Source organism: Schistocerca gregaria, chromosome 8 (genome assembly GCF_023897955.1).
Source record: "Schistocerca gregaria isolate iqSchGreg1 chromosome 8, iqSchGreg1.2, whole genome shotgun sequence".
In the NCBI taxonomy this organism is placed as follows: domain Eukaryota; kingdom Metazoa; phylum Arthropoda; class Insecta; order Orthoptera; family Acrididae; genus Schistocerca; species Schistocerca gregaria.
The window spans coordinates 508,158,472-508,184,513 of NC_064927.1; the positions used below are offsets into that span (position 1 = coordinate 508,158,472).

The following is a 26,042-nucleotide window of genomic DNA, read 5'->3' on the forward strand; positions in this document are numbered from 1 at the left end:
AAGGTCAAAACCAATTACCAGCTAGATCTCTAATATCATAATAATTCAGCTTGTCTATGACAATACTGCCGGGTACAGTAGAAGTATTTCTTGACCAACCCACACCCACTGACCACAGCGAATAAAAAGAACACAGTGAACTTTGTCTCAGACATCTGTAGCATCCCCTCAACTGTGATTCTCTTCCCATCACCTCATCCACCTGCCTCCACTCGTTTTCGTTTTCACCCGTTGGTAATCTTCCTGGAATTCCTTACCTTCAATCTGATTTCATCTTCCTTCTTCATGTCCTTTCCCTGTAAGATCGACGTTATCATGGTGCACATAATGTTACACGTGACTTGTATACCAATCCTGAACTATCATTCTTTGTGCTGGGTTCTCCTGCAATGCGTATGAACTGTAGTAACTAGATACCAGAGGACTTCCGTCAACAGTCTCACACTTCTGCTTACAAACGTAGCCACTACAGTAATATCCCAGACGTTCAAAATGACCTCCCTTCCACAAACACAAATTCGCTGGGCTCTTCAATAGTTGCACTGTCACGTCTGATTACTTTACTGTAGTTATATCTGTGTTCCATTGTGGCGTGGAACAAGTGAGCTTTGCAATTGTAGTACATACTGCCACATTGTGATACGGTATCTCATTAGTAACTTATTTAAATAAGAAAATTTTCTAATAGTTTTTGTAATGTATGCAACATGTAGTAATAATTATACACAAATGTATCGGACTAAATATTTCGTGCGTGTGGCGCTTATATGCTGTAAGTATTTGAGAAATGAATACAAGAAGAGCAGGAAGCTGCCATAGGAGTTCACTCAATTCAGCGACGCTGTCATGAGGTCAGCTTAACTGATTCATACTGGGTAGCTTTGGGAAACCGCTGTAATCATATGTCATGAATAACTAAACATTGCACGCAGTTGTTTATGTGCGTGTGTTTTCACAGTATGGGACACTTCTAAAGTTTACAGACAAAGCCTTTGTCCGAGTTACGCGTACAACAGTTGGTTGTACGGCGCGTGCACCACACGTAGACTTGCAGTTTACAAATGCATTTTTAATTTTTTCTTAATTGAGCTCTTTATTGTAAACTGAAAAGTGTCACACACGGCGTATTTTTTTTTTTTCATGGCACCTAGTATGGCTCCATCACGCTGACCACATGCTACGGCAACTAGTCGTCGCATTAAGTAAAGTCATACTGAAACTTCAGTGCGTCATGTCTTCTTCTTTCAAGCTTATAGTTATGTTTTAGATGTCAAGAAAACACGTTTGTAATGTCAGACGAGCAGGGTAGGTCTGTTCTGAGACGCAGCTGCATGTCGAAACATTCCAACATTTTTTTTTTAATTGGCTCTGATTTCTGCAACAGCACAACCATCTGTAAGACAAATACTCTTCTTTACTCACTCACTCGCAATGCCACGTATTCAGACACATTCTAAGCAGTACATATAATCCTGGGACGTTTCTCGATCTAGCCGTATAATGGAGTGAAATATTGATCTTCCATCATTAAATTTTCCATTGTCGTGACCTTGGAGCGTAGGTTCAATATTCAGTACCAGTGGGCAGTTATAACATTATTCAGAAAAGGAATTCCCATCACACTAGAGCTATGTTGCCAGAGAGTAGTCCCATATAAGAGTCTCTGAATAAAAGATTTCATGTCTGAACTCGAACTCTTCGACTCTGGATTCAAAAGCTAGGAAAAGAGGAAAAGTAGCCACGACATCATTGGAGACAGGTCTTGTGCTTACGTTACACTAGAATAGGGATGAAATTCTTCCGTTCCTTTGCATAGGATTGATTCTAGGATTCGCGATTATCGATTTGTGTCTTAATGGTGCGCTGTCACGTGTTTTTCCGAGGTCTCGTTTCCACTTTACGCACAGTATTTCGACAACTGACTTAGCTGGCAGAACTCCCGAACGCACAGCAGTAGTCAGTCATGCCGAGGCCACCTGAGGGATTTGATTTATATCATAATGCAGACTAATGAATTGTTACGCTATTATTTAACAAAATAAATGAGTAAGTATTAGCCATGAGACGCTGACCAGAAATTTATTATCTACACAAAGGTGGGTTGAAGGAAGCTAGGAAGGGCAAGGAGGGATAGTGCCGTATAATACATAACCATTCACCTGTTTCCGAGGAACGTACTGCTCAAATGTATTCCAAACATGACTACCGCATTAAATCTCAGTGTAGATATAAACTAGTGACAATCATACCTCCACATTTTGCTTCAATTCTAGCTCTTGTAGAAGCCAAGTTCTATTCAAGTAAGACACAGGGAACTGTGGATAAGTATCAAAGGGACTATCTGTTGGAAATACGTAGGACATTGTTTCCAGTTCCTCTACCTTTTAAAAACTGGCGTCTACGTGTCAAAACCTTGCGGTGGGTGGCCAGAGATGTGGAACTTTTACCAGTGGGACATTATAACCGGAGCTACGTTCTATCGGAAACCTTGTATACTCGTATATATGCTGGAACTCCTCCCGCCTAACTACCAGCTTGTGTTTTGCTGTAAAGTCCCTCCCTCCCCAATGGGTCACAACACAAATGTCCTGCTGTACCTTTATGAGTTGCGAATGAAAAATATATATGAAGAAAATTTCCCGACCCATGATCCTAACCAAGGTTCCGGGAGGGGTGGGGGGGGGGGGGGGAGGAGGCGGGGCGTAAGGCAAACGCCAGCACTGCTAATTCAATCCGAATTGGAACTCAGTGTGACTCCAATCAGCTCGCCTGGTATTGGACTGAAAAGTGTCTCAATGTACCCTGGGTCATTACTCGGACAGACAGCTCTACTTAGAGAACGGGAAAAAGTACTCATTTTATGGGTGATGAAGAGTAAGGAGTATATGGTTTTTGGTATATAATGAATTGTTACACCGAGAAGTTGCATAACAAGGAAATTATGGTCACGTCGACATCGATGTCATTGGACTCGGAGTACAAGTTTGGAATGTTTCAGGGAAGTTAAAGGGAATCTGCCGTTCCCATTTGAAATGAAACATCCCGGAATTTCCCTGGAACGATTTAGGGAAGTCACGGGGAAATCTAAATCTGTGACCGGGGGCGGGTTTGAACCGCCATCTTGTACGTTGCCAATCCATTTTGCTAACCACTGCGGCACCTCACTCGGTTTGATGAGCACGAAGCTTCGTAGTTGATTCATTATATACGTCACAGCCGATGATGACGCAACAGTGAGAGAAAACGTTCACAGAGACGAAACTCCTGGTTAGGAACCTGTTTCAGGCTGAGACACGCTTTCCACAACGCGGTAAAGTTGTCGCTTCACGAAATAACACCGTGCTTGAACGATACCGTCCACCTTACGAAAAAGTAACTTTCGCTGCGGTGGCAGTAAACACTATTAAGAATACGTAGGCCACAGCAGTCAGCTTCCAGTTGTGCAGCATTACAGCAAGTCCTACGCGAGTCAATAGGCGTTTTCTGTTGTCAGCGTCTATGAGAATTAAGTCGGAGTCCCGACACATACGACACGTGCATACTCCAATCATTTACCTGATCACGTCGTTCAATTATGCTTAGACCAGTATATGCCGAACGAAGTTGTGGTGGATGCTAAAGACCCAGCGTGCTGCAGTAGTCGTGTGAGATTGTTACTACGAACTCACAGAGAACTTCATAACAGGGTTAAGCGAAGTGAAGGTCTAGGTGACATAACTAAGTTTAACTCGAAATGAGCGTAGCCGGAGCACAGTGAAACTATTTGAGGTCCTACATTATACACTAAGCGGATTGAAATCATATATTTATTAACTCTCTCAGTGACCTTGCTTACTTCCAAATGGAAGCGTGCAGAAAGAGAAGGTCGAAATACTAAATTCAGTATTCCGAAATTGTTTCACAGCGCCATGTCGTAGCATACTTCCACCTGTCGGACGAAGGCCGAAATATCAGACAGTGAGATAAGTGAATAGACATTCAACTAAATCGCTCATTTGCGAAGAGACGTGTACACCGGATGCGATACGTGTGAGATTCTACAGAGATTGCTGGAAGGAACTCGCTCCTTTGCTAACAGCAGTGAACCGTAAGTCGTGTAGTACCAAACGACTGGAAAAAGAGAAGAAAAAGGAAGGTCATTCTAGCTTTTAAAAATACTCTTCGGACAGATACTTCTAACTGTAGGCATGTGTTGATGTTATTAGTCTGCTTAAGAGTAGTGGAACACGTTTCATGCTCGCGTGTTATGGCATATTTGGATGAAGAAAATCTATGTAACAATCAATAGAGATTTTCCGAAACGGACTGCACTGATCGTTTCTGAAATCCAAAGCTTGGCAGACAAAGGTGCCCAGTTGATGGGTTGCTCAACTTTTGCAAGACAAAGGCTAATGAACTAAATACCCGTTTTTCCGTTTATCAGAATAGATTTGTGTCTAGATTCAGCACTTTGTAACACATACAACTCAGTACTATGACGTTGAGGGACTAACTCAAGGCAGAGTGATAGGTACACAGTTTATGTAAATGATTTACTCTATGACGTGGGTAGCACCTTGAGGGTTTTTGCAGGCGATGCCGTTTTCTACAGCAACGTCAGAGGACTGCAGAGATACGTAGGACGACCTGCGGAGTATCCGTGATTGGTGTAAGGGTTGGCACTTGACCGCCAACACGAATAAATGTAACGTAGTGCGCGTGAACAGGCGAACAAATCCATCACTCTTCGACTGCGCTACTGGCAAAAAGTCACTGTCAGCAGTAACACGCACTGTGCTACAATGGCGGATGATATGAACCTCTAATAAACAGTAACACAGTGCCTGTTATAAAGTACAGTTCACACAGAGCCACGAATAAGTGGAAACGGCAGAAAATGACAACTAGAGCAAATGCGCTGCAAATGATAATTCCGTCCGAACAGGCCTGGGAAGGCCGGCCGGAGTGGCCAAGCAGTTCTAGGCTCTGCAGTCTGGAACCGCGCGACCGCTACGGTCGCAGGTTCGTATCCTGCCTCGGGCATAGATGTGTGTGATGTCCTGAGGTTAGTTAGGTTTAAGTAGTCCTGAACCAACCTCAGCACGTCACTGGGTGCGCATATAGAGGGGCACGTAGCCGTGCCGTTTCCCGTGACGGGAGGCGCTGCTTCTGAGTCAAGTAGTTGCTCAGTTGGCTTCGGAGGCTCACGCTCACCGCCAAGCGCGACGCCCTTAAGTCCGGGAACCAGTGTTGCCACTGCGGCAAGGCCGTTGGCAGCGCAAATGATAAACAGCCGCATACACATCAATAAGTTATTCTAAGAAAATAAATGAGCCGACTGACGATGCCGAAACATGTTTCGGTTTTAAAGAACCATATTTCCCTAATTATACATTACGGAGATGTTCAATAAACGCCAGTGATATTAAGATGTTGGAAGAAGTGTCGGGGAAACCTATTAATCCCTCCGAAGTATGTCTAGCAAAATTAGGGCGACGAGAAAACCAGCGGAACTGGAACTGTTAGGCAAGTCTATCGATGGTCGTTCTTTGTGCGCATCGCTCCCAAATGTAGGTGCTATCAAAGCACCCTCCGCTACATACCGTGATTTCGCTTTTGAAGTGTTAATGTAGGGGACGAGTAAAATAAAACTCGCCCGAAAAGTGTTTCTTGCGCCTTATCCCTTTGACTACCAACGGGACGTAAGGGTCTCACGTTAAGTTTTCAGAGAACCGACAGCAGTTTGTTGCTTGTTAGTATGCGCATCGGTGTCGCATTGGTAAAGGAAAGCCTTCTAACGGTTAGCAGAATTCCTACAATTACAGATAGCACCTTCAGGTTGTGCTACCCTCAAGTTTCATTGTTAACCCTTTATCACCGCATTAGTCCGCACCTGCAGGTAGGCAACCTAGTTACCAGATTCGCGTAACGGTCTGCCCCCGCGCCTTCCCGGACAACAACTTGGACCCGTGGATCGATGCTTGGCGCATCACAAACGAAGCCAACACTGCTTTTGCGACGTCGTGTTCTCTAACCCTGGAGATACTTTTGAATTATCATGTATATCCTCCCCCCCCCCCGTTCCACAAAACAAACAAATCCCATTGGAAAATGAAACGGCGAAAAATATTCATTTTTTCATGTTATTGAGCCATTAATAATTAATTGTTGTTAAGCCAGTAATTAAAATAACCATACGTTAAAGCGCATGAAATGTATGCGCCGTTGCGAATACGAACAACCGTCAGCCGTATAATGGAATGACGACAGTGAAAATTTGTGCCGAACCGGGAGTCGAACCCAGAATTCAGAATAACACAGGCGCTGCAATATCGTATATACGTTGAAGTGTTGAAATAAAATTGATCGTCGAAGGAAATTGTGTAGGTTGGGTTGCCTAACTTGAGGTGCATGAAACATTTTCCAGGCCGGTTTTATTTCGCCCCCTCTATATGTAAACGTAGGTAACTTTGTCTCTCTCTCACTCACCTGCTGGACGCCGTCCCGCATGAACGCGACGCCGACGGCGCGGCCGCCCTCGAACAGCAGCTTGGTGGCGTGGGCGTGCATGGCCACGTGCAGGTTGTGGCGCAGGCGGACGGGCCGCAGGAAGGCCTTGGCCGTGGAGCAGCGCGAGCCGCGCCGGATGGTGCCCTGGGCGATCATGAAGCCCGTCTGCCGCTCGCCGTTGCAGTCGCGGTGCTCGTAGCCCAGCTGCTGGCCGCCCTGTGGGCAAAGTGCAGAGCTGCGGTACGGCACATCTTTACATTGGGATCTCCGGATACTTTTGATCAGGTGGTTGTGTAGATGCGCTCGGTGTAGCGAAGTATTTCATTACTTAATAAGTGGAAAGCTTTCAGTTAAGAACTCTCTCGACGAAACAACTGTAACTTAATACTGAAAAATTAAACAGATCACAGAAGTAACCCATTGAATTATAGATCTGTATCATTGATATCAATACAGCATATGCTGCCTTCGAATATTGTGAAATACCCCGGGCTGTTTGAATTTGCTCGAGAAACAGGCCAAGAAGGCGCAACGTATGAAATTTTTTTAACAACCCTGCAACACCCTTAAAAGCTTTTCCGACTGTTTCTGACAAACCCAGTATAAAGGATATAGGAGACAATCTACAGCTATTAGACTGTCTGCAGATGATGATGTCGCTTACCGTCTAGCAAAGTCAACAGAAGATCCAAAGGAATTGCTTAATGATTTAGACAGGACATATGTAGGTAGCGAAAACGGGCAACAACAAAAAAAGTTGCATTTCGATTCAGACCTATGGGTTACGATGAGGACCAACTTAAATTCGAATTGTCACATAGAAAATATAGTGGGGAGGAAACATAACAGCAGTCAGAGCTCGCAGGGGAAAGGTCGAGGTTTTTAGTTTTGAGATCGGCATTTCGAGAATGGAACGGTCGATAAATAGGCTAAGAGGGGTTCCGTACACCCCCTGCCAAACACCAAGTGTGAATTACGAACGACTCTGAGGTCTGGAGGTCCGCAGCTGTGGTAGCGCACTTGTAGCAGAAACTTCGCAAACAGCTGTATATTGAACCAGTTTTAGTTTGGCACTGCAGGTTACCAGGCTTGTAGCCACATCCTCAGGTGCATATTTGAATAACAAGAAATACACAGAGATAATGATTCAACCGCTATACATTAAAATAATACCAGAGCCACAAACACATAATTATCAGATTGGATAAAAAAACATATGTACCTCCGAACAGTCAAAACTTGGCGAAGAATGTAGGAGGCCCAACGGACATTTTGGCTGTAACTTCTTGTTTCGGGCTTCTCCATTCTTTGCCATATTATGTACCAAGTTTTAGTCTTTGTAAGTTCATTTTTGTGTATTTATCTATTCTCACAATTATGTGCTTATGGTTCTGGTATTACTTTGATGGGCAGGTGTTCAGTTATTATCATTCTGATCAGATATGAATCTGATGACCTGGCAACAGGCTACGTAACCAGTAGTGGGTCAATTACAGCTCTTTGCGCAGTTGTTGCTACAAAATGCAAGTGTGAACTGCAGAGCAGGGAGAGGAGTAGAGAGTGCTGGCTGGCTGGCTGGCTGGCTACCTGCACGAAGGCGACGGCGAGCGGCGAGCGCCAGGGCGCCTCCTGCACGGTGAGCAGCCCCCCTGTGGAGTGGTAGGCCGTCCTGGCCAGGTAGGGGTTGCGCTGGTCCTCCGACTTGCGGAAGTAGGGCAGCACCTCGTCGTAGCTCCAGCCCGGGTTGCCCAGCTGCGCCCAGCGGTCGTAGTCGCGCCGGTTGCCCCGCACGTAGATCATCGCGTTCAGCACGCTCGACCCGCCCAACACCTGTCGCCAGAGCATGCATAGTCTCCATCTCTACAACAGCGTATCACAATACACTCCTGTCCGAGAACAGATTGTGCCAATATATCCACTGTACCTGGCTAGAGATTGGCCGTCCTGTGACGGTATAAACTCCAGTTTGTGCAGTGGACAACTGATACGCAGTTCTCAAAAACAGGTAAATCGAAAATGAACACTGAGCTGACAAAAATCATTAGCTATAAGCACATATATAGATGACGGTAGTATGGCGTACACAAGGATAAATTGGAGTGCATTGACGAAACTGTCATTTGTACTCAGGTGATTCATGTGAAAAATTTGAATGCGGAATGGTAGTTGAAGCTAGATGCATGGCACATTCCAGTTTGGAAATCGTTAGTAGGGAATTCAGTATTCTGACATCTAAAATGTCAAGAGTTTGGCGAGAACACATTTCAGGCATTGCCTCTCACCAAGGACAACGCAGTGGCCGACTGCCTTGACTTAACGCCCAAGAGCACTAGCGTTTGCCTTAGAGTTGTTAATGCTAACAGACAAGGAGCGTTGCATGAAATTGGCGCAGAAATCAGTGTGGAACGTATGACGGAGGTATCGGTTGGAGCAGTGCGGCGAGAACTGGCGTTAGAGGGGTATAACAACAGACAACCGAGGCGAGTGCGGTGCTAACAACACGACGTGGCCTGCAACGGCTCTCCCGGGCTCGTGACTATACCCTACACGGACTCGAAAGCAGTTTGTGGTAGGGTTCGGATGTAGCACAGACCCGACAAAGCCACGGACCGAAAGGGCGCTGATAACCTTGTTGTTGTGCGAAACACTAATCACCATCATCTGAAGTTGTCAACAAGGCACTGTGCAAGCTGGTGGTGGCTGTGTTCACTTGGAATGGACTGGGCCCTTGGTCCAACTGAACCGATCATTCACTGGACATGGTTATGTTGGAGACCATTTGTTTCCAAACAACGATGGAATTTTTATGGATGACACTGCGCCATTTCAGCAGGTCACAATTTGAAGAACGTTGTGTACAATTTGAGCGAATGATTTGGCCGCACAAACCGCCCGAAATGAATTTCATCGAACGTTTGTGGGACGTAGTCGGAAGTACAGTTCGTGCACAACATTCTGCACCGGCAACACTTTCGCAATTATGGAGGCAGCCTGGCATTCTATGTCTCCAGAGGACTTCCAGAGACTTGTTGAGTCCGTGTCACGTCGAGGTCCGACAGGATGTCAGCAGGTGTCCCACGACTTTGCCGCCTCAGGATACGTGTTGTTGATTATCGGCGTCATAAACAATATATCCTTTCAAAACACTCTCAGCTCCTCCATCTATATTTGCAACAGTGTAACGACTGAGAGCTACCACAGCAACAACGAATTAGAGAATTAGTTTTGGTCACGCCCACATTCTATTCTCAGTACTCATATCGCTTGGCTGCCTTACGCGCCAGTTCCCACACAGAGATGATCGCGGTGGCTTACGGGAAGATATTGTTTCGTTTTCTCGGTATGCATTGCTTCTCTGTGCTGTGTATTTATTTTACGCGACAGAATGCCCCAAACTATTCGCGAAAGGCGCAGCAAAGTATGCGCCACTGTCCTTTGGTATCTCCCAACTACAGACGTCACGATTTTCGTGAAGTAACAGTGTAACAACTTCTAGGTAAATAAGACTGTCCAGCAGCCCCAAGTCCGTACCACTTTTATTTTTGCTTGTTTCGTCCGTCAGAAGCGAGCATCTTCAGAAATTTAATAGCAAATGGTCAAAGTGAATATGCTTCTGAGTGCAGCCGCAACGTCAGTCATAAAATGGAGTAAGTTTTCCATAAATCGTTAGAGTGATATGTATGCTAGATGTGTATATTCGACACAGCGGTTCTTCATTATGTGAAAACAGCTTGTTTTATTTGAGAAACATTTTTTTTCTATCAAAACGCTGTTCTTTTTCCCGTGTGAGAGGTTTTCCATTGGCTTTGCGCACACAATTTTGTCCCGGAATTTGTTTAAATTTTATTAAGAATTTCTTTTCTGCCTTTTGATTGCTTTCGAAGAAAATGTACGGAACTGCTTAATTGTGCTAAACCTATATTAACGGAGACACTACAGAGGAAGTAGTTTACAGAAGTTGACTAAAGGAAGGGATGGCTTTATAGGACACAACAAGAGCAGGAATATAAGTAGGTTTCTCTTGTTCAAAATGTTCAAATGTGTATGAAATCTTATGGGACTTAACTGGTAAGGTCATAAGTCCCTAAGCTTACACACTACTTAACCTAAATTATTCTAACGACAAACACACAGACGCATGCCCGAGGGAGGACTCCAACCTCCGCCGGGACCAGCCGCACAGTCCATGACTGCAGCGCCTGAGACCGCTCGGCTAATCCCGCGCGGCAGTTTCTGTTGTTACGGGAAACCTCGCGTGTAAAAATTGTTTTTTTTTTTTTTTTTCCATCAGTCTACTGACTGGTTTGATGCGGACCGCCACGAATTCCTTTCCTGTGCTAACCTCTTCATCTCAGAGTAGCACTTGCAACCTACGTCCTCAATTATTTGCTTGACGTATTCCAATCTCTGTCTTCCTCTACAGTTTTTGCCCTCTACAGCTCCCTCTAGTACCATGGAAGTCATTCCCTCATGTCTTAGCAGATGTCCTATCATCCTGCCCCTTCTCCTTATCAGTGTTTTCCACATATTCCTTTCCTCTCCAATTCTGCGTAGAACCTCCTCATTCCTGACCTTATCAATCCACCTAATTTTCAACATTCGTCTATAGCACCACATCTCAAATGCTTCGATTCTCTTCTGTTCCGGTATTCCCACAGTCCATGTTTCACTACCATACAATGCTGTACTCCAGACTTACACCCTCAGAAATTTCTTCCTCAAATTAAGGCCGGTATTTGATATTAGTAGACTTCTCTTGGCCAGAAATGCCTTTTTGCCATAGCGAGTCTGCTTTTGATATCCTCCTTACTCCGTCCGTCATTGGTTATTTTTACTGCCTAGGTAGCAGAATTCCTTAACTTCATTGACTTCGTGATCATCAATACTGATGTTAAGTTTCTCGCTGTTCTCATTTCGACTACCTCTCATTACCTTCGTCTTTCTCCGATTTATTCTCAAACCATACTGTGTACTCATTAGACTGTTCATTCCGTTCAGCAGATCATTTAATTCTTCTTCACTTTCACTAAGGATAGCAATGTCATCAGCGAATCGTATCATTGATATCCTACATATTGTACATGACCCGTCTCTCCCTATAGCTTACCTCTACTTTCTTCAGAATCTTGAACATCTTGCACCATTTTATATTGTCGAACGTTTTCTCCAGGTCGACAAATCCTATAAACGCGTCTTGATTTTTCTTTAGCCTTGCTTCCATTAGTAGCCGTAACGTTAGAATTGCCTCTCTCGTGCCTTTACTTTCCCTAAAGCCAAACTGATCGTCACCTAGTGCATTCTCAATTTTCTTTACCATTCTTCTGTATATTATTCTTGTAAGCAGATTCGATCCGTGAGCTGTTAAGCTGAATGTGCGATAATTCTCGCACTTGTCAGCTCTTGCCGTCTTCAGAATTGTGTGGATGATGCTTTTCCGAAAGTCAGATGGTATGTCGCCAGACTCATATATTCTACGCTACCCCTTTTTTATTTATTTTTTTAAATTTTTTTGTTATTGATCGATGTGTTTGGTCATTGCGGACGTCGCAAGACATCCTGTTCAAGTTCAGTGGTTGTTCCTTCCACTCAGTTTTTTTTATTACAGAGGGCAACTGAGGTACCGTGCCGGCAGTCCTAGACCACGGCTCTACCCTACAGACACTACAGAGAAAATAGTTTATAGAAATTGACTAAAAGAAGGAATGGATTTATAGCACACAACATGAGCAGGAATATAAATAATTTTTCTTGTCATGGAGAGAAGTTTCGCGTGTAAAAATTGTTATTGGAAGAACATCGCTTATTGGTTCGAAATAAATTGATTCTGAAGCCAATATCGCTAAATATTATTAATTTCACGATGGCGGTTTCGACAAGAATTTGCTGTCATCATCTGATCTTCGAAAATATAAACTTCATGCATATACTCACATAGCGGGAACACATTCCAGCGTAACCGCGTTTGTTTGAAGTAATAATAAGATGCAAATATAAAATACCATAGCGCTAGTATATTCGTTAAATTAGGTGTAAAATTATGTCCCAAATCGACAACATCAATGCAGGACGACCGTGGCTTGACTACAGTAAGCAGATCGAAATGGATGAGGGCTATGTTTAAGCAGAGATGAGGGGACTTGCAGGCAATAGCGTCTTCAGACACATCATCGCAACAACGTTTTGACTTACATTCAATCCCTAGTAAAACTGTATAGAAAAAAATATCAAAATCCAGCATAATGGTCGAAGGTAATGATAGTGTCGCAATGTCGATGTGTTAATATCGATGCTATTCGATATTTGTGGTATCTTTGATACCGTATACCATCGCCTTCTCTGCTTCGGACTCACAAATTGCCACAGCTTTGACAATTCGTGTCGCACACGTAGCTAGTCAGTGAGTATGGCCAGTAGGGAAATGGGACCGTGTCCCCCCTGGGGCAGTGGCGCGGCGTTCCGGCGGCTGCTAGCTGCGCGCTCACAGACCTTCCCGCGGGGCCAGTTGCAGCGGTCGCCGACCATGGCGAGGCAGTAGGGCGAGTCGTGGCCCGAGGCCGCCGTTTTGTACTTCCAGTCGAACTGCGACAGCTGCAGGTAGCCCGCCAGCGACGGCACGTCCGTCACCTCGTTCTCGTCCCCTCCGGCCTCCAGCAGCAGCACCTTCCAGCCGGGGATCTGCACCGGGAAGGCACGAGGGCGACAGTAGAGGCGCCGGCGCGCGGCCAACAGGTAAACAGCAGCGAGGAGGCCGGAGGGATAGGGCGAGGCGGGCAGTAGCAAGAGGGTCAGCGAACGTCTGCTTGCGATTTTCGTTCACTGCTCCAAGGAGCCCATTTTCAGATAATCACCAGGCCAGCTGGTAGTCAAGCACAAGAGTTTATATTGGGAATGAGTAGAAAGAGATCACCACTTCCGGCGTTTATGTTACAAATCTTACAAACAAAAATATATCTTTTCTAAAGGGTCACGCCGCCTTTCACTGTTTTATTGTTTATTTAAGTACAACCCAGGTTTCGGCCTTTTACGTCATTTTCAAGTATTTGATTTAACGTCTTTAACATATATCGCAGGACACTTGACATGGTGTCAGGCTCAAAGTCATAAGAAATACATTGTCTCCCCACGAAATGCCACATGTAAAATCACCATTTCGTAACAGTTCAGTAAATAATCGTGAGACCACATTTCTGGTGATTTACTGAAGCCGATTTGCTTATAGTGATGTTACATCTGGTATTCTGTGGGGAGCCAATACATTTGAGTATATCAGTAAATAATCGTTGGACACGATGTACTCTCACAATTATTTGATGATCTTTGATGTGGCATTTCGTGGGGAGCCAATATATTTCTCAATTTATGGCAAACTTAGAGCCTGACAACATGTAAAGTGTCCTGCAATATATGTTAAAGACGTAAAATCAAATATTTGAAAATGGCATAAAAGTCTGAAACATGGATTGTACTTAGATAAACACTAAAACTGTCAAATGGCGGTGTGTTCCTTTAAAAAATATTGTATGACTGTTACTCAGCAAATATAGCTAATACACTGAGGTGACATATCTTTAAGTCGTGGCATAGCGACATGCACATATACAGGTGATAGACGGCGGTAGTGTCTCGTACACAAGATTTAAAACGGCAGTGGATTGGCGGAGCTGTCATTTGGGCTCAGGTGATTCATGTGAAAAGGTTTCCTGTGATTTATAGTCTTACGACGGAAATTAACACACTTTGAACGCGGAATTGTAGATAGAGCTACACGCACGGGACATTTCATTTCGGCAACTGTTTGGGAATTCAGTTGACTCACGGTGTCAACAGTGTGCTGAGAATATCACATTTCAGGCATTACCTCCCACCACGAACAAGGCAGTGGCCGTCGGCCTTACATAACGGCAGAGAACAGCGGCGTTTGCGTAGAGTTCGCAGTGGTTCCGGACAAGCAGTACTGAATGAATAACTGCAGAAATCAATGTAAACCGTAGGACGGACGTATCCGCTAGGAGAGTGCGGCGAAATTTGGCGCTGATGGGCCGTGCCAGCAGCAGGCCGACGCGACTGCCCTTGCTAACAGCATGACGCCGTCTGCAGCGCCTCTCCTGGCCTCGTGACGGTATTTATTGAACCCTAGATGACTGGAAACTGTGGCCTGCTCAAACGAGTCCCGGTTTCAATTGGAAACAACTGATGGTAGCGTTCGAGTGTGGCGCGGACCCGACGAACTTACGGACTCAAGTTGTCAACAAAGCACTGTGCAATCTGGTGGTGGCTTCATAATTGTGTGGACTGTGTTCACTTCGAATCGACACTTCCTTTGGTCCAACTGAACCGATCATTGACTTGGAGATCATTTGCAGCATTTCGTAGACGTCAAGTTGCCAAAGAAAGATGGAATTTTTGTGGCTGACAAAGCGCCATGTCACTGGGCCACAGCTGTTTGTGATTGGTTTGGAGAAAATTCTGGACAATTCGAATGAGAGATGTGGCCGCCCCGATCGCCCGACCTGGATCCCATCGAACATTTATGGGACGTAACCGAGAGGTAATTTCGTGCACAAAATCTTGCTCCGCCAACACTTTCGCAATTGTGGACGGCTGTAGAGGCAACGTGGCTCAATATTTCTGCAGGGTGCTTCCGAAGATATATTGAGTGTCAAGCCTAGTTTAGAAGCTGCGCTTCGGCTGGCAAAAGCAGGTCCGACAGGATGTTAGGAGGTATCCAACGACGTCTGTCACCTCAGCCCACAATACCAGCAATAAGCGTGGAGCAGGCAGCAGTTGCAGCAGTTGCAGCTGTGTGTACGCACCTCGGAGAGCCTGCTGGCGACTACGGCCCCCGCGGAGCCGCCGCCCACGACGACGAAGTCGTACTCCGGCAGCAGAGTGCGCGCGTTGATGGGGTGAGTCTCCGGGTCGACGGAGGCGTACCGGTAGTAGGCGGTGAGGCCCATGGCGAGCAGCGGCGCCATGAGCCACGTGGCCGGGCTGACCGCGCCCACGCCGGCGCCCGCCCCGCCCACCATCGACAGCAGCGTCGGCGGCATCTGCAACAGGTGGCCGTCACGGTCCCTGAGCGTAGCGCGTCACGCGGTCTGCAGCTCTCCAACACCGTCCAAGGTGGCGACCTTATACATCTTAATACACTACTGGCCATCAAAACTGCTACACCAAGAAGAAATGCAGATGATAAACGGGTATCCATTGGACAAATGTATTATACTAGAACTGACATGTGATTACATTTTCACGCAATTTGGGTGCATAGATCCTGAGAAATCAGTACCCAGGACAACCACCTCTGGCCGTAATAACGGCCTTGATACGTCTGGGCATTGAGTCAAACAGAGCTTCGATGACGTGTAGAGGTACAATGGTCCATGCAGCTTCAACACGATACCACAGATCATCAAGAGTATAGACTGGCGTATCGTGACGAGCCAGCTTCTCGGCCAAAATTGACCAGACGTTTTCAATTGGTGAGAGATGTGGAGAATGTGCTGGCCAGGGCAGCAGTCGTACATTTTCTGTATCCAGAAAGGCCCGTACAGGACCTGCAGCATGCGGTCGTGCATTATCCTGCTGAAATGTAGGGTTTCGCAGGGATCAAATGAAGGGTAGAGCCACGGGTCGTAACACATCTGATATGTAACGTCCACTGTTCCAAGTGCCGTCAATGCGAACAACAGGTGCAACCAATGCACCCCATACCATCACACCGGCTGATACTCAAGTATGGCCATGACGAATACACGCTTCCAGTGTGCGTTCACCGCGATGTCGCCAAACACACATGACGTTCTAAACAGAATCTGGATTCATCCGAAAAAATGACATTTTGCCATTCTTGCACCCAGGTTCGTCGTTGAGTACACCTTCGCAGGCTCTCCTGTCTGTGATGCAGCCTCAAGGGTAACCGCAGCCCGGTCTCCGAGCTGACAGTCCGTGCTGCTGCAAACGTCGTCGAACTGTTCGTGCAGATGGATGTTGTCTTGCAAACGCCCCCATCTGTTGACACAGGGATGGAGACGTGGCTGCACGATCCGTTACAGCAATGCGGATAAGATGCCTGTCATCTCGACTGCCAATGATACGAGGCCTTTGGGATCCACTACGGCGTTCCATATTACCCTCCTGAACGCACTGATTCCATATTCTGCTAAGAGTCATTGGTTCTCGACCAACGTGAGCAGCAATGTCGCGAAATGATAAACCGCAATCGCGATAGGCTACAATCCGACCTTTATCAAAGTCGGAATCGTGATGGTACGTATTTCTCCACCTTACACGAGGCATCACAACAACGTTTCACTAGGCAACGCCGGTCAACTGCTGTATGTGTATGAGAAATCGGTTGGAAACTTTCCTCATGTCAGCTTGTTGTAGGTGTCGTCTCTGGTGCCAACCTAGTGTGAATGCTCTTAAAAGCTAATCATTTGCATGTCACAGCATCTTCTTCTTGTCGTTTAAATTTCGAGTCTGTAGCACGTCATCTTCATGATGTATCAAATTTTAATGGCCACTAGTGTATAATCGTTATGTTAAAATCGCCTAATTCACATTACTACACTCCTGGAAATTGAAATAAGAACACCGTGAATTCATTGTCCCAGGACGAGAAAACTTTATTGACACATTCCTGGGGTCAGATACATCACATGATCACACTGACAGAACCACAGGCACATAGACACAGGCAACAGAGCATGCACAATGTCGGCACTAGTACAGTGTATATCCACCTTTCGCAGCAATGCAGGCTGCTATTCTCCCATGGAGACGATCGTAGAGATGCTGGATGTAGTCCTGTGGAACGGCTTGCCATGCCATTTCCACCAGGAGCCTCAGTTGGACCAGCGTTCGTGCTGGAGGTGCAGACCGCGTGAGACGACGCTTCATCCAGTCCCAAACATGCTCAATGGGGGACAGATCCGGAGATCTTGCTGGCCAGGGTAGTTGACTTACACCTTGTAGAGCACGTTGGGTGGCACGGGATACATGCGGACGTGCATTGTCCTGTTGGAACAGCAAGTTCCCTTACCGGTCTAGGAATGGTGGAACGATGGGTTCAATGACGGTTTGGACGTAGCGTGCACTATTCAGTGTCCCCTCGACGATCACCAGAGGTGTACGGCCAGTGTAGGAGATCGCTCCCCACACCATGATGCCGGGTGTTGGCCCTGTGTGCCTCGGTCGTATGCAGTCCAGATTGTGGCGCTCACCTGCACGGCGTCAAACACGCATACGACCATCATTGGCACCAAGGCAGAAGCGACTCTCATCGCTGAAGAAGACACGTGTCCATTCGTCCCTCCATTCACGCCTGTCGCGACACCACTGGAGGCGGGCTGCACGATGTCGGGGCGTGAGCGGAAGACGGCCTAACGGTGCGCGGGACCGTAGCCCAGCTTCATGGAGACGGTTGCGAATGGTCCTCGCCGATACCCCAGGAGCAACAGTGTCCCTAATTTGCTGGGAAGTGGCGGTGCTGTCCCCTACGGCACTGCGTAGGATCCTACGGTCTTGGCGTGCATCCGTGCGTCGCTGCGGTCCGGTCCCAGGTCGACGGGCACGTGCACCTTCCGCCGACCACTGGCGACAACATCGATGTACTGTGGAGACCTCACGCCCCACGTGTTGAGCAATTCGGCGGTACGTCCACCCGGCCTCCCGCATGCCCACTATACGCCCTCGCTCAAAGTCCGTCAACTGCACATGTCGCGGCATGCTACCAGTGTTAAAGACTGCGATGGAGCTCCGTATGCCACGGCAAACTGGCTGACACTGACGGCAGTGGTGCACAAAAGCTGCGCAGCTAGCGCCATTCGACGGCCAACACCGCGGTTCCTGGTGTGTTCGCTGTGCCGTGCGTGTGATCATTGCTTGTACAGCCCTCTCGCAGTGTCCGAAGCAAGTATGGTGGGTATGACACACCGGTGTCAATGTGTTCTTTTTTCCATTTCCAGGAGTGTAGTTTCGGCTTTTTATTACATTTGCAAATGTTGTAATTACTCCACAGACACTCTAAGAAATAAACACTCACCACGAAGGAGTTCTGCAAATTGGTCACAAGCTGATATTCCTACATGTATAGATGGAAAATACGAAATCGTAAACTTTGGCGGCCGACGCACTTCAGCGCAGTTTCGAGCGTAGTTGGCAAGCATAGTAATTAGGTGATTTGTCGATATCAGGACATAAAATCATTTCCAATTTCACTTGGTGTACTCAGTTGGACAGTAGCTGTTCCTCACAAACAAGTGCGTGTACGATATACGCAAATGATAGCATTTGAGAGAGGACGTGTAGTTTGGTTCAAAGAAGCCGGTTGGAGTGGTCTGCGAATCGCTCGACATTTCAATAGGAGGGACGCCACTATTCGACGATATTTGAAGAAATTGATGAACCGTGACCGAACAGAGAACAAGAAGAAAACGGCCGGTCGACCCAGAGAGATGACAGAACGTGAGCACCGAGCAGTCGCCAGAGAGCCACTCAAAGCGGTGGATTCATCATTATGATCGTTCCGACATGCAGTTCGTGCTTCACTGACAGCAAGGACCATAAATAGAAGGCTCACGTAAAGGAGGCTTTCGCCGACTACTGTTGACCACTGTGCACCAACAAGCCCCCTTCGAATTAGGCTCCGGTGACCAGTAAAGACGTGTCTGGAGACACGCCGCCCAGGGCTACAATAATAACCTGATTGTCGCCCGCCATATGGCCCAACTACGGTGTGGGGCTCCATTTCGTTTCATAACAAGACCACTGTGGTGGTCATCTGCGGCATTCTTATCGCCACCGCGGTACGTCGACGGTATTCTGCGCCCTGCTCTGTTGCTCTTCATGCAAAGCCATCTGGGACTTACATTTGAGCCAAATAATGACCACCCCCACACACCGAAGAGCTTCTTATGCTTGTTTTCGTCTTTTCCAAACCCTACCTTGCCCAGCAAAGTCGCCAGTTCTCTCAACAACTGAGAACGATTGGAGCGTTATGGCATAGCTCTCTAACCTTCTCAGGATTATAGCGATCTAATGCGCCACTTGGACAGAATTTGGCTCAATATCCTACAAGAGGACATCCAACAACTCTGTCAATCAATGCCAAGCCGAATTATTGCTTGCACAAGGACCAGGGGTGAGCCAACGCGTTTCACTGCCCGTTTTTTGAATCTTCTTAAAATCTTGAATAAACCATCCAATTTTTCTGCAATTGGCATCACTTGATTGTCTGTACGAGTACATCAAATCTACCGATTTCCGTCCCACTCGAGTAATTTCTGCGTAGTGCTTCGATTTTTTTATTCTTTTTATCTTTGAGTGAATATAAAAGAAATTGTAGAAAACGAGTCAATGAAATATCCATCATGTCGTCACATTGTAAAATATAGCTGTGTGCTCTTTATACACTGAAGCGCCAAAGAAACTGGTACAGACATGCCTATTCAAATACAGAGATACGTAAAAAGGCAGAATACGGCGCTGCGGTGGGCAGTGACGTGAGTTTGAACGTGGTGTTGTAGTCGGCGCTCAAGCGATGGGGCACAGCATCGCTCGAGGTGGCAATGAAGTGGGGAATTTCCCGTACGACCATTTCACGAGTGTACCGTGAATTTCGGGAATACGGTAAATATCTAATCTCCGACGTCTCTGCGGCCAGAAAACATTCTGCAAGAGATTCGTTCAACTTGACAGAAGTGCACCCTTTCTCAAACTGCTGCAGATTTCAATGCTGGGCCATCAGCAAGTGTCAGCATCCAAACCATTCAATAGAAACACCATCAATATGGGCTTTCGGAGCCGAAGGCGCACCCCTGTACCCCTGACGACTGCACGACACAAAGCCTTACGCGTCGCCTGTGTCCGTCAACACCGACATTGCACTGTTGATCACAAAAACATGTTGCCTGGTCTGACGAATCTAGTTTCAAATTGTATCGAGCGGATGGACATGAACAGGTAAGGAGACAACCTCATGAATCCATGTAGCCTGCATGTCAACAGGGGACTGTCCGAGCTGCTGGAGGCTCCGTAGTGGTGTGGGGGCGTGTGCAGTTGGAGTGATACGGAATCCCTGATGCGTATAGATACGAGTCTGACATGTGACACTATGTGAGCATCCTGTCTGATCACTTGCGTCCAGTCATGTCCATTGTGCATTCCAACGGCTTTCAGCAATTCCAGCAGGGCAATGCGGCACCCTGCAAGTTCAGAATTGCCACACAGAGTGGCTCCAGGAACACTCCTCTGAGTTTAAACACTTCCGCTGGCCTCCAAACTTCCCAGACATGAACATTATTGGACAAATTTGAGACGTCTTGCAACGTGCAGTTCTGAAGAGATCTCCACCCCCGCTTACTCTCGCGGACTTAACGGGCAGCCCTGCAGGATTCACGGTGTCAGTTCCCTCCGGCATTGCTTCAGACATTAGCGGAGTCCACGCCGCGCTCGTGGGGCACCTACGTGATATTAGGCAGCTGTGCCAGCTCCTTTGGCTCTTCGGCGTATAAGGCAAATGGAAGAGGGGGGGGGGGGCGAAAGCGAACTAAGGCGTATAACTTTTTTAAATCCTATTGTGTTAGAAATCGATTTGATTTAGCCCTTTCTGAGCTAATCGTAACAAAATACGAGGGTCGGTCAAAAAGTAATGCCTCCCATTTTTTTCTACTTAAAAAAATTAAGTTAAGTGAAAAATTTGAATTTGGCGCCATTCCTCAAACCTTCTTCTGCAATCCACTGCAGTAGTAACTTTCTGTGTCAACAGGTGGCAGCACAGCAGAAGTTTGTAAGATGGCCGACATCGATGTTCGTTTGAGACAGCGTTGTGTGATTGAATTCTTGAATGCAGAAGTTGAAACGCCCATACGCATTCATGAAAGACTGAAGAAGGTGTATGGTGTTGTGACAGTGGATGTCAGCACTGTTAGACGATGGGTTCGTCGTTGTAAGGAAGCTGAAGGGCAAACACCGTTGACTGACGAAAAGCAGAGCGGCAGGCCGGTGAGTGCAGTGACTCCACACAACATTCAGCAAGTTGATGACATCATTCGTGGTGACCGTCGGGTGACTGCAGATGAAGTGTGTCGCATTATTTCTCTTAGTAAAGGCAGTGTGATCACGATTATTAAACAATTGGGGTACTCAAAAGTTTGTGCACGGTGGGTTCCAAGAATGTTAACCGATCAGAATAAAGAGGCAAGGAAAACAATAGCCTCCCAACACTTGCAGCGCTTCCGTTTGGAGGGAGATGAGTTTCTGAAAAAAATTGTGACCGGGGACGAAACATGGGTGCATTTTTTTGAACCCGAATCAAATAGGCAGTCAATGGAGTGGCGTCACACAAGCTCGCCGAGGAAGAAAAAATTCAAAACTGTGCGATCGGCAGGGAAAGTTATGGCACACACCAGTCGTCACACCTCTGACGAGATTGTCAAAATTGGGTGGGAAGTTTTGCCTCATCCCCCATACAGCCCTGACCTGGCACCATCAGACTTCCATCTGTTCGGGCCACTAAAAGAAGCTCATCGTGGGATTCATTTTGAACATGAGGAGACCGTCAAAACATCCGTGCGTCAATGGCTTAGGAAGCAGAGCTGTGATTTTTACCGTGCTGGGATACATGCCCTTGTTCAAAGATGGACCAAAACTGTAGAGATGGGCGGAGATTACATTGAAAAATGACAAAATGATCCTCAATGTTGTGGTTTTCAACCTATGTAATTGCATTTAAATTTCCTGACAATCAAACGTAGAAAAAAAAATAGGAGGCATTACTTTTTGACTGACCCTCGTATATCGATTTATGTAGCTGCCAAACCCTGACCAACCACTTATTATGGAAAAGCTGCCTCTACCGGAAGGCATAAGCCACACAGCCGTAGGTGACTCAGACGCAATGCAGACCTATCTGTTGGTAGTGCGTTCTCGAGAAATCCGTTCCCACATCCTCGATCTGTTAACCTTACTTGACGTTACCCATAGTGCAGTTTTTTGTACGCTGCGCTACGACAAATAAACTCTGATGACGAACAGCAGAACAACGCTCCGGGAGAGATTAGTGCACCAGCAAACAAACCTGGTAAAATCTTAATGCACCGTCGTGGTCCAGAGTTCTCCAGTTTTGTAAATGTACATTCGTTATAGGAATTACAAGTGTGTTTATCAGGATTCACGGAGGGAGCTCCGCTGACCGCAGCTACTTCTAACCAGCACGACACTGCGCCACGAACAAAACGGTTACTCGAGTATGAACATACAACCCTACAAACAACCCTACGCTGCCACAATAGTGCTATGATGTGCTGCATATGATTTATGCTCTGTACAACACGGGGCTTAAGTCGCAATAAGTACAAAAATAAAATAAGAAAAAAAAGAAGCCATAATAACATTGCCGTCTGGCGATAGGCGTGTGTAGTGCAGCTCATTGCCAGTTCACTCCCGCCTGTTTGTTCTGCTCATCTGCAGTGATTGTTTTTGCTAGCACTCTTTTGTTCTTGTTTCGTATTTTTCGTGGTGGCAAGTTTAAGTCAAAACGCGCAGCTGTGAAATTTTACTTTCTACTCCGTAAAAATTCTGCTGATACTGTTTTAATGCTGAAAACAGCTTACCAAGACGATACTATGGGAAAAACTCAAGTGTACGAATGGTTTGCTCGACTTACAGATAGCGGCATGTCGTTCGATGGCGAACGTCGTTCTGGACGTCCATTAACTGCCTGAACCGACGAAAATGTTTAAAAAAATTCGAGAGCTTGTCCTCACAGACCGTTTTAAGAAGTTTTCAAAAAAAGACTCGATTAATGACAGACAGGAGAATGGTTTTTCTAACACGACAACGCACATGCACACACAACCATCTCTTTTAGACAGTTTTTGGCTAAAAATGGCACGGTTCCGCTACCCCACGCACGTTACTCGCATAACCTGGCTTCGTGCGTCTGTTTCTCATTTCCATGCATGAAACAGGGGCATGAAAGGACACCGATTCAACAACATTGAAGAAGTGAAGGGAAAAAAAAAAAACGAGGGAGGAGCTGTCAGGCACTTTTAAAGACGACTACCGAAAATGTATCGAATAGTGGAAGAACTGGTGGGATAAATGTATTAGTTGTAATGGAAATTATATTGAATGGTTTTACAAACAACTTGAAAAATTATAGTTTTTAAAAATACTTCCGGTGTTTTTTGGTACCCCATGGTAACACGATATTCTCAAAGAGACAAAATGACGTCGCGAGCAAGAGGCCGTCGGCAGTGACGCGGTCAGAGGCAGTAAACAGCTACGCAGAATGTGCTCACCGTGACAGTCAAAATATACTTTACCGACACCAATGAAATTCAGTGAGTACTGATGTTTATGTGACTAGACGTCGCCAGCTCGTCATGAACAAAAACAAAGCTTATTACGCCGCAGAAGCGCAGCTGCCGTTCTCCCCCTGTCCGACCTCTTCCTACAACCAGCATATCCTCCAAGAACACTGGGTCGTCACCGCACTGCTGCCGCGACGTCAGACTATCCACATTAGGAAAATTAATACTTCTGATATTATAACGCCTTAAATCCACTGAAGAGAGACTCAGAATGATGCATGAAATAATTTTCCCCTCTTCCTAGTTTGGATAAGACCTAGTTTTGTGATGGACTGATTTTCATTTTCGTTCTGCACCGCCTTGGACTGTTCCAGCTAGCCGCTGGTGAGGGGGTGCTCGCCCACTGCTAACTACGCCCTGTCTTTATTTTTGTCGGCCAGCTTCCAGACGCGTCCCGACGCCACACTCAGCTCTCACCACAAGATGGCGCACGCTTTTTGTGCGCCTTCTCCCTCCTGCAAGACAGCAGCTTCTCACGGCCATTGCCGGTTAACGCCAATTCTGATTATTACGCTCAGTCAGAATTCATATATCTCGTCATCCCATGCAGTTTTCGTTTTAAATAAAATTTCACATCTCCCTACGTAATTTTCTTCCTGAATGCTCGTCTTAATCTTGTAATCATGCACCGCGTGCGCAGTGAGATGGCATACCACTGCTACGTCTCAGGCCATAGGCGAAACAAGGTGAATACGAGGCACTCTGTACGCACTTACGTTTGCAGTATGCGATTTTTAAAGGTAGTTTCTTATAAGCACAAGCAAGAGTACAATAAATAAAAGCTTACGTTGATTTTAAACGTAGGAATTCGTAGACTTTTAACGTAAGAATTCGACTGCGAGAAAGTGCTGTAAAATCTGAATTCGAGAAAGTAATTGAAAGTGTTTATCTGGTTCCCTGTCTATTAAAACATTCGTAATGGCAAGAATAATGTCTGAATTTAATACTGTGAATCGTTAAACTTTTAAACTGGCTCTGAAAAAACTCAATGTTTCCGTTTTATTATTGTTATTATTATTATTATTATTATTGGCTTACCTCTTGCAGAATGGAAACACCACGATACTGCTCTTGTCTTGAAAAGCGCGTCGCGTTTGCTGAGCTACAGCAAACTACTGAGACGCGCCTGGTGAAATGCACTCTCTCTCTCTCTTTTTTTTTAAAAAAAAAAAGAAGAAAGGCGGCGAAGTATACTTGGTTCATAACAAAGTTCAAAAAAAAAATTGATAATTGATATTTTGGCATGGACTCGGGATGAGGACAATGACCTGGGGTAAGTTATAACGTCAAATGTAATCAGTTTTCTGATTAGAAAAGTTCTGCATGGAAAAATTATCTCTTTCTTTGCTTCACAAACATTAATACACAAAAAATACAGTTTTCGAGTGGACAAAAAGAAACACAGATTTCGAGTGGACAAAGGTAAGTAATGTTTAACACCAAACGAGATCTTCTCAACAAAAAGAATGACATTAAAAATTCAACAGTTGTTTCTAGTCCCTAATCCAAGTTGAAAATTACGCATGGCTGTTTATCTTCCCGTAGACGCAGGTCTTTGGATGCCTGAACAGCCGCACGGAGTGGACTCGCGTTTTGAGACGCCATGTCACGGATTGCGCTGCCTCTGCCGCAGGAAGTTCGAGTCCTCCCTCGGTCATCGATGTGTGTGATGTCTTAGCATAAGTTAGTATTAGTTAGTTTAAGTAGTGTGTAAGTCAAGGGACCGATGACCTCAGCAGTTTGCTCCCTTAGGAATCCACACATCGTGCGACAGCTACGGTCGCAGGTTCGAATCCTTCCTCGGGCATGAATGTGTGTGATGTCCTTAGGTTAGTTAGGTTTAAGTAGTTCTAAGTTCTAGGGGACTGATGACCTCAAATCTTAAGTCCCATAGTTCTCAGAGCCATTTTCTGAATTCACACATATTTGAACATATCATGTCTGAACCAAGAATGCGTAACTACAAGCTACTGCAATAAAGTACAAAATACGTTACATTAAATCCTCTTCTACTAGTTATTTAAATAATCATAATAAAATATTCATCTCAAAACGCCTCAGTCTCTTTCCTCATCTCAAATAATTAATCGGTGAGTCAGCACGCTGCAACCGTACCACTCGGCCTGTGGCCGCGTCAGCACTTCCGGCTGCCGAGCCGCCTCCTCTCACGGTTCA

At 46.0% G+C, this 26,042-nt stretch overlaps 1 protein-coding gene across 2 annotated transcripts in view; it reads right to left on the bottom strand.

The window, feature by feature from the left end:
- Positions 1 to 26,042, bottom strand: part of LOC126283975 (glucose dehydrogenase [FAD, quinone]) — a 96,362-nt gene that overhangs the window by 14,969 nt on the left and 55,351 nt on the right. The window contains exons 2-5 of one of the 2 annotated variants that reach the window (XM_049982435.1): positions 15,303 to 15,539; positions 12,976 to 13,164; positions 8,077 to 8,319; positions 6,469 to 6,705 (exon numbers count right to left, since the gene is read on the bottom strand). In XM_049982435.1, the coding sequence (XP_049838392.1) occupies positions 6,469 to 6,705; positions 8,077 to 8,319; positions 12,976 to 13,164; positions 15,303 to 15,539 (906 nt within the window). The remainder of the gene's footprint in view (positions 1 to 6,468; positions 6,706 to 8,076; positions 8,320 to 12,975; positions 13,165 to 15,302; positions 15,540 to 26,042) is intronic. The other variant, XM_049982436.1, reaches the window with a different exon arrangement.